At 49.6% G+C, this 8,785-nt stretch overlaps 2 protein-coding genes across 6 annotated transcripts; both read right to left on the reverse strand.

Annotated features, from left to right (window-relative positions):
* Nucleotides 1-55: 55 nt before the first annotated feature.
* taf6l (TAF6-like RNA polymerase II, p300/CBP-associated factor (PCAF)-associated factor) lies at nucleotides 56-5,605 on the reverse strand. Of its 5 annotated transcripts, none has more exons than XM_013140364.3 (12): nucleotides 5,518-5,605; nucleotides 5,120-5,307; nucleotides 4,867-4,953; nucleotides 4,571-4,721; nucleotides 4,147-4,197; nucleotides 3,930-4,024; nucleotides 3,742-3,816; nucleotides 3,399-3,619; nucleotides 2,673-2,805; nucleotides 2,451-2,579; nucleotides 1,861-2,357; nucleotides 56-1,455 (listed from the first exon to the last, which is right to left on the reverse strand). In XM_013140364.3, exons 2-12 carry the CDS (start codon nucleotides 5,264-5,266, stop codon nucleotides 1,119-1,121), a joined length of 1,923 nt encoding a protein of 640 aa, XP_012995818.1. In that variant the 5' UTR covers nucleotides 5,267-5,307; nucleotides 5,518-5,605; the 3' UTR covers nucleotides 56-1,118. The 5 variants fall into 5 exon arrangements, with proteins under 5 accessions (XP_012995818.1, XP_019898660.1, XP_012995819.1 ...); XM_020043101.2 differs by having other exon boundaries at nucleotides 5,120-5,341; nucleotides 5,522-5,598; XM_013140365.3 differs by having other exon boundaries at nucleotides 5,522-5,592.
* A 682-nt stretch (nucleotides 5,606-6,287) lies between these two features.
* Nucleotides 6,288-8,213, reverse strand: cth1 (cysteine three histidine 1). Its single transcript, XM_010887947.3, has 2 exons — nucleotides 7,916-8,213; nucleotides 6,288-7,619 (listed from the first exon to the last, which is right to left on the reverse strand). Exons 1-2 carry the CDS (start codon nucleotides 7,922-7,924, stop codon nucleotides 6,615-6,617), a joined length of 1,014 nt encoding a protein of 337 aa, XP_010886249.1. The 5' UTR covers nucleotides 7,925-8,213; the 3' UTR covers nucleotides 6,288-6,614.
* Between the last annotated feature and the right edge of the window lie 572 nt (nucleotides 8,214-8,785).

Raw genomic sequence — 8,785 nt, forward strand, 5'->3', positions numbered from 1 at the left:
ACAGCTATAGGCTACATCAAATACTTCAAAAAACTATAGTGCATAATCATTGAAGAACAATGTTAATGATTTTTATTCATTACATAAGAAGTATCGTTTGTAAGAAACATTTCCCAGGAAAACACCATCACAGATATGTGGGATATGTACCAGGGCAACAGAGAACTCATGAAATCAATATAAGAGAATTAAAGCAATATCCTGCAATTCTAGAGGCTCAACGCGTTGTTCAGTTGTTATGCTTAATATTATTATATAACAATATTAGAATATGTAACATTGACATGTGTATATATAAATAATCAAAGTATAAGGAAGAACGTTTCCCTAGTTTGTGAAACCGTCTCCTATGAAATAGGGTTTACCATAGGTTAATGTCATGAATCATACTGAATGTAAATATGCATCCCCTTGTTATCCTAATGTAGTCACATGGAATCAAATGTGGCAAATGGATATGAAAGACAGTGCGTGAGCTCCAAACAGTTACCCACTACAAGAAATGCCTACTGTTACCATAATTCTTGGGGGAAAACATCACACAGGATGAGCAGATGACCCTGAGGCGTGTGCTAGAGAACACACTGTTCTACGCTGTTGTCTCACATGAAGTCAAGCATTCAGATGAAAGCAACATTCTATAGACGTGGATTTTCATTGGATTTTCAAGAACTGCAGCCCAGTTCCTGCAGGCAAGACAGTTTGAAGTTGTCAAACTAGCTTTATACCCTCTGTCCCTTCAGCTTGGAGGTGGTGTTGAGTCAGTCTCTCCAACGAGGCTCCAGTTAAATCCCATCCAGCCTAACTTGCCTATTCCCTAATCCAGAGGTAGGTAACGTTGTTCCCGGAGGACTAAAACATTCTGGCTTTCATCCTCTCCTACTAATCCGGGACCAATTCAGACCCGAGACAACAGGTGAAAACATCCGGCAGGTGAAAACATCCGGCAGGTGGTTAATCCAGCCGAACTGGAGTTGCCCGCCTCATCCGTGGCCTCCCTCTTCACACGAGCGCGTATGGCGAGGGAGGAGATCGGACTCTGCTAGTAGAACTGACCACCGCAGTGGCATCAGCCGGTCCCCGAGGCCTCGACCATTAGTCCCTATTTCGTCTCCCTTTTAGAGGGGCAGGTGGAGGGAGTAGTGGGAGCAGGTCCATCGGCGCAACGGCTTGCCCACCCTGCCGATGACGGGCAGCTTGTGGGCGTAGGTGCGCGGTGGGGCGGAGGACGGGGGCGGGGCGGGGCTGAAGCTGGTCTGGAAGCGACGCCCCTGGCAGCGCCGACCCGTCTGACGGCCACCGATGAGGAAGGAGAACGCGGGGGGACCCGCCTGGGGTGGGGGGAAACGGGCCTTGGGGAAGACGTCGCGGGACGGACCTACCGAGCGCTGGCCCGGCCGGGAGGAAGAGTTTCGGCGCTGGATGGATGAGGAAGAGGAGGAACGAGCCAGGGCTCTAAATGGAGGGAATAAAGAGGAGGTGAATAGGACCGTGTTAGTTACAGCAGCGGTTACATTCCAGCGGTACACTGTCGTCATCCTCCTAAAGGTGTGGGGCGTTTGGCGTCCGTCTGGTTGTCAGCCGGCATCCAGTTTGTCTAAGGTGTGGTTCACACAGGCTGCCGATAGATGGCCGCTCCGGTCACACCATCAATAACAAGTCTTAACACTGATATGTGTTGACAGTTAAGAAATTCCAAGTAGTTTCTTTTCTGTCTGACAGTTCACCAAACCGTAGGACGTTATCGGTTTGCAAATGTGAGTGTAATGTATAAAAAAAAAAAATACAAATAAATGAAGAGCAACAGCTGTGCCTTAAACTTCCTCATGCAACTGAACCGGTCACATCGATGTACGTTACCTTCCTGGAGCAGTAGCGGCTAGGCTGGGTGGAGCTGGCTCCGGGCGCGGGCTCCCGTCCTGCCGGGGGCTGACGTTCAGGTTAGCGGTGAGCTGGGGCATCTTACGCGCGGTGTCCGGGTTGGCAGCGGGGCCCGGGGGCTCCTTCCTGGTGTCAGCCGGCTGCGAGAGGGCCGAGGGTGGGCAGCCCCCCAAGCTGGGCCCCGTGCTGAGCCGTACTGCCAGGCTGTCCCCAAAAAAGGAGTAGAGCTCGCAGTACATGGCGGGCAGGGGGACGGGGGTCCAGTCCTCCCAGGGCGTGCCAGCACCACCGGGTCCCTGCAGGTGACTGGCGATGCCCAGGGCGGCCTCGGAGAGGGGCTCCGGGGGCGGACTGAGCCCGGGCGAACTAACCCGGAAACCTGCCACGCCACCGGAGCCTGGCTGGGCGCCGAAGCCACGTTCCGCCGGCAGGGACAGAGACAGGGCTTTCATCTTTAGCAGCCGTTCCACTGCAACCTGCGGGGACAGAGGGGATCGGTAACTGGTGGAAACCTGGTGGTGAGGTTGATTAGGGGGCTGTTGCCGAGGGGACTGGTCTCCTGCTCTCACCAGGATAGCTCCGTAGACTTTGTGTCCATCGGCTTTCACCTGGGCATTGGACACCGAGTAGTCATCCAGGACAGCCTGCAGGTTAGACCAGTAGGCAGGCAGGTGTGGATACAACACACGTTCAACAGCCTAAAAAAGACACACACCCACACACATTAGCAAAGCCAAGAATGACCGTACACATTTATCCACTGATAATCAAGACCGGGGAAACGTAGCCACCTTCCATCCAAGTGCATGTAGGCCAACTACAGCGCCGTAGTGGGAACACAGCGGGCGGACTGGATCTGACAAGACCTTCTGCAGAGACAGCAGGATCTGGTGGTACAGCCCACTGACCAGATCTCCATGGGTCCTGGCATGCAGAGAAGAGGGCAAGAGGTTTTGTTTTCTGACTTTCATTTGCATTCAGACAACATTTCCTTAGCAGACAGTTTAGTCCAAAACAACTGGGTAATGTGTGAGTAAATGGGAATGGAAACCCCAAGGGCATCACAAGCACCATTCTATTGTCTGTGCCCCACAACACACACTAGACCAGACTGACAAAGTGAGAGGAAGACACTGGTTATTGTATGAACAGGAAACGACGGGAGACTTTCGGGGACCCAGTGAACTGACAGTTGATCAAATGTTGACCTGTGTTTCCCAAACCAGGTCCTGGCCACCCCAAGGGGTGCACATTTTTGCCCTAGCACTCACACACCTGATTTACATGTTGCCCTATCCACTCACACACTTGACTGATGAAATCAACCTATCCTTGAGTCGTTCATTTCAATCAGGTGTGTGTCTGAGCGCTAGGGCCAAAAAATTAAACGCGCACCCCTTTGGGGTCCCCCGGGGATCAGGATTGGGAAACACAGCGTGAGAGGGAGTACCTGGATGTTCTAGAACCTGAGGGGTGCTTCTAGAACATCTGAGTCAACCGGCCGCTGGGCAACGCACCAGAATATGTGGCTGAGCAGCAGGGCTGCGTAGTCCCTTAGGGTCCAGTGGTCATTCAGGGGGTTGATGGAGGCGGCCAGTGGCTCCAGGATGCAGTACATGACGCTGGACACCAGGCTGCGGACGTAGGAGCCGAGATACAGGTACGGGTTCTGAACCAGGCTCTTCACCATGTGGAGGAGTCGGTTCAGCTGCTCCAGGTCATGGCTCACCGACTTGACCTGAGGGGGGGGGGGGGCGTGGAGAGACGTAGTAAGTGGGGGGTGGGGTAATACTACAGTGATGGCTACGTTTGGTGTAGAACAGAGCAAGAGGGAAAATGCTCAAAATAAGCGTAACATACCCCGCTGATGACATACACAAAATACGGCAGGAGGGCAGCCATCTTGGAGTTGGACTGGAGATCCAGCAAAGCCACCTGTCCAGGGGAAAGAGGTTCCACAGCGGACTGGGTGTCAGGATGACTCAAAACGCATACATTCCATTGAGTAAATATCACACGGTTGATGTCCGGACAAAACCGCAACGTACCTTCATGAGGTGGGGATCCTCTCCTAGTATGGCTCGGGTGACTTGTTGGTAGTACTTGAGCAGATCTTCTGAGAGGGTCTGTACAGCACTGGGGACTGGAGAGAAGATTAAAGTGAGAGCTCAACACCTCTGAAAAAGTCACAGAGGGGGGTATCACCTCAATGTTACCATTTTCAAATGTTAATTATTCAAATGGGAATTTAGTCCATGCCCTTACCTGTACCTTGAGGTTCCAGGTTTCCTTTCCCATCCAGGTAAGACACATTCACTTGGTAATAGAAGAAATCAATTCCCATAAATTGTTTGAGCTTCAATTTGATTTACTTAAAGGACATTTAGCAATAGAGCACAAGGGGATGTGGTATATAGCCAACATACCACATCTTAGAGCTGTTCTCAGGCCAGACACAGCCCTTAACTGTGGTATATTGCCAATATAATCCAAACCCACAAGATGCTTTACTGCTCTTAAAAAACTGGTCCCAAACGTAATTAGAGCAGTGAAAAGTGATGTAATGTCATAACCTTAATATATGGTCTCATACACCCCCGCCATCAGCATTCAAGATTTGATGCACAGTTCCAAGTAATTTTTTTTAACATCGTGAGTTTGTCAGTTGTGGGTCAGTGAGATGTCCCACCTCGCACCATGGTCTCCGCACAGCCTTTGGGGATGTTGGTGGCCAGAGCCAGTTCAACCAGGTTGATCTCACGGTCCTCCACAAAGAAGAGCTCGCCCTCCTTGATTGGTCGGAAAGGTAGGGCATCCTGTGCACCGTAGCCAGCGATAGCCTTGCCAAAGAGAAAACAGCCCACATACAGGAATTTGGTAGCGGTTAAGACAATAGACAGACGTCCTCACCGACCGGGAATATGAGAGCAGACAGGATTTCGTTTAAAATGGTTTCACACACACAATAAAACAGCATTCTCCCACCTCCACATTGCTCCAGCGTAATGCTCGGTTGAAGTCCTCTACTGTCAGTTTTCTCCTCTTGGCATGTCTCATAAACTGGGAGCTGCTCTGTACGAGTCAAATTCACAGTAACATCAGACAAAGTACATCTGCAAGTATACATTATGTTTTACATATCAATGGGACTTGAGTTTTACCTGGTCGAATAGTCAGGGAAAACTCCTGAACCAATTAACGTTATCTCCACTGATTTGGCAAATGCTTCATTGTTTACCTGTGTCGCTTCCCTAAGCCGGTAGCAGACATCTTCAGCCAGCAAAGCAGCCAATTCGTCGCTAAGCTCCACTCCCGCACTCTCAGACATGAGTTTGACAGACTCTCGGGGCACTTCAGCGAAGCGCCTCTCCTCTCGGTCCGCCATGCCCACGCTGCGGTCGCGATGGACAGTCACTTTGCAAAGACCTGCAAAAATAACAACACCGGTGTACCTCCAAACCTGTTAAAATGAACAGATGTGTTTTGTTGTGAGCTACCTAGTTAATGTTAGCTTGCTAGCTAGTCTGCATTAGCCACGTTCTGTATTATAAATGCACGCGTGCGAGCTTAACGTGTACTGTTTAGTGGAACGGAACAATGACGTTAAGACGTATATACTGCGACCCAAACACTTACCTACCACTTAAAGTGAATATTAAATTAACGTTAACGGTGCGTAGAAACCCCGTTCACTCGGATGCCGCAAACACTTTCCGGATAGCCGCAATCCAGCTATTCCAACCGTATTGATTGGTCCAATTGGTGAGCACTCATATGCGCGTCACTACCACAACCAATCCACCGCCTTTTCATTGAACACAGATCCTCCTATTCCCTGACAAAGGCGGTGGAAATATCGACTGCTGGCAGCCTCCCACATCTTACAAATATCGTGTCAGCGCATTGCTATATTTTCAGAATTATCTGGAGTGGTTTAAGTCATGTCGTATTTGATTTTAAAATACTGTCACGACGTCTAACACAATTTATGCAAAAATACAGAAAGTTTGCTAAGCCGGAACGCCTGGTGAAGGACAACCAATTTTAAAAGTTGCGCCTCTTCTGGAGCAGGTCACACTTTCGTTTGGAAAGTATTGTTTACGCGTTAAATGTCTGAATTAACTTGCCCTAATTGAAAGCCTACTCCGGCTAAAACCTTGAAATCAAGTCACTTGACCAGGCATTGAGGCACTTGACAGACCTTCGATGTCTTAGACCTGAACAGGAACACCTGATTCAGTAATGAAGGACTTGATAATTAGCTGGCCAGTCTGATAAGTTTAGCTGGCTCTGGAATAGATCAAATACATAACTGCTGGGCCTCCCTAAGGAGTGTTGAACACCATGATTGAATGCATGAAAGTAAAGGGTCACAACTTGTTCCATGAACAGAGAGGACAACTCCATAAAAGTGTAGTGGTTTATTAAAGTCAGAATTATCACAATAAATTAAATTTAAAATTAAACAGGGATTCATAAATACAAACACTTATAACCCATTAAAAAAAATTAAAATAAGGCCTAATATACAATGACGAGGCGATTTGTCAAGTTCCCTGTAAAAACAAATTGTCATAAAATAGTGCAAGACAAAACCGTAAAATCGTGAGCACAAAGGACCCTCCCAAAGACAGCCCGCCCCACTCTCCAAACACCAAACGAAGACATCACAGGACGCATACGGCTTCCCGGCTCATCGCAAACCATCGACGTATACACAGTTAAAGACTTCACTAGAGAGGCTCAAGCTTGTTCTCCCAAACATCCTGCATGGTGCGGGTAGCAGCCACACTCTGGCTGTTTTCCAGCTGCTGGAGCCTCAGGGCCAGAGGAAGCAGCATGTCGTTCAACTGGCTGGAGAAGGTGAAGGCATTGTGGGCCATGGGCTCATTGAGCGGAGTGGTTAAGGGAGGGGAGGAGTCCTCCGGCCAGACCGGGGAAGGAAGGCCAGAGGGGGGCGAGCAGGAGGACGAGGAGCAGGGAGAAGAGGAGAACATGTCCGACGCTGGGGAACATGCCCTCCCGCTTGTGAACCGAGAGGTGCCGTCGCCAGCGGAGGAGTCTGGGCCTCTGATCGTGTTGGGCAGGCCGTGTTGGAAGCGACAGCGGGTCCCGTAGAGGCAGAAGCCAAAGGAGCTGAAGGTGCGGCACAGGGGCCCACGGGGCCTCCAGTCCTGGGAGTGTTGCCGGGGCCCAGAGACGGCAGCCTTCCCTTCAGAAGCGCAGTCCGGGGACTCGACGCCACCGTCACTCAGTCCCCTACTGTCGCCGTGCAGGAAGTTGCAGCGCGTGCCAAACGGGCACACGCCAAATGAGCGGTAGGTGCGGCAGGGTACGTTGCGGCGCCGGCGGCAGGCGGGCCGCTGCTCCTTGGCGTTGTGAGCGAACAAGCAGCGGGTGCCGTAGACGCAGTAGCCCGCCGTGTGGAAGGTGCGGCACAATTCGGTCTTGTACTTGGGATGGCGGGAGGGTACGTGGAGGTCGTGGAGGCCGTGGGCAAACTGGCAGCGCTCAGCGTACTTGCAGAAGCCTATTGCGGCGTAGCGGCTGCACAGCTCCGTCTTGTAGCGGGTGGAACACATCCAGGGGATCAGGGGAGGAGTGGGGGACTCCACTAGGGGCAGGAGGGCCTCCGCCAAGGACATGCCTCCCCCACCACCAGCTGAGCCAGGTTCCCCAGGGAATAGCAGGTCATGTACACTCTCATTGTCTTGGTAGAGGATCAGATCACTGCTGGTCTGCAAAACAAAATGGAAGGGTTACAGATGGAACATATTTATTCAGACTAAGCTTACAGTAGACCATTAATGTTAATCAGAAATGGTAATAAGCATTACAAATTAACACTACACTCATTCATGGCTTGGTATATTAGCAATTGATCTAGTCATAATAAAATAAAAATGAAAACAATACACTGACCTCTACATGCTTATCTACATAACCGTGGACAAGTTTAAATGGACTGCATCAGAAAACGCAAAAGATACATCTGTAGTATGAGAAGTAGGAACATTAAATTATTTAATTTTACCTCAAACATGGTAGCAAAGAACAGAAGTTGATAAACGTCTGTCACCGGTTCCGATCCGCTCCCACCTGGTAATAAACTGCAACGTGAATATCCAAGCCAAACTGCAGAGAACGGTTTTTGCACTAAAATTAGTACTACTAACAGAAAATACGCTTGAATACCGTATTTTCACACCGCGCTAACGACGTGAATAACTGACTACCTGCCTACCCTACTTGCTTTGTTATGAAGTCATACGCGTCTTGCTAATGTGTCTTTTAACTTCAACCAGTTCTCTCTCCCGCGTCCAATTCAAAAGGAGCATCAGCTGTGCAAGATTAAACCGCACGAGGGCGTTCGAATCCACCAATCAGATACAATGGAGCTGGTATCTGATTAACATCCGGCCAATGGCGTTAAGGCTCTGCGACAATGTTGCCGTTTTTACTCCGGGTGAAACTGCTCTTTATCAAATTAGTCAAGATCAGAGGGGAGCGCGGACGCAATAAACATTAGTCAATTAATGCCTTGATTACTAACGGCAAACCCATTGGGTACATAAACACGTATTCTGTGTCAATTGACTCAATTAACACCACAGTTCGAGTGGTCAACAGCGCACCTAATGTGTTAATTAAGTGGTGTCTGTAGGAGTGGAATGGAGCTTTGTGTGATGTACAGTGAATGGCCGTTTTCGGCAGGATCACAACTACCATTTATCACGGGTTAATTGCGACTGATTGATCTACATATCACTTGATTATGATGCACGGCGATTTGTGGATCATCCAGTCTTGCATTTCTCTCCGTGTCGAACACGGCCAGTGTGGTTACAATGGTAACTGAATTAAGGAATGAATATGTTATGACAAGCGGGATTTAAATATCCCA

This window comes from Esox lucius, chromosome 24 (assembly GCF_011004845.1).
Source record: "Esox lucius isolate fEsoLuc1 chromosome 24, fEsoLuc1.pri, whole genome shotgun sequence".
Taxonomy (NCBI): domain Eukaryota; kingdom Metazoa; phylum Chordata; class Actinopteri; order Esociformes; family Esocidae; genus Esox; species Esox lucius.

What these genes read in the sequence shown, in the direction of transcription:
- taf6l (XM_013140364.3), bottom strand. Translation starts at nt 5,266, where the DNA reads ATGGCGGACCGAGAGGAGAGGCGCTTCGCTGAAGTGCCCCGAGAGTCT. An exon ending in GGCTTAGGGAAGCGACACAG is followed by an intron (nt 4,954 to 5,119) that starts GTAAACAATGAA and finishes TGACTCGTACAG; the next exon opens with AGCAGCTCCCAGTTTATGAG. An exon ending in TACATGCACTTGGATGGAAG is followed by an intron (nt 2,580 to 2,672) that starts GTGGCTACGTTT and finishes TGTCTTTTTTAG; the next exon opens with GCTGTTGAACGTGTGTTGTA.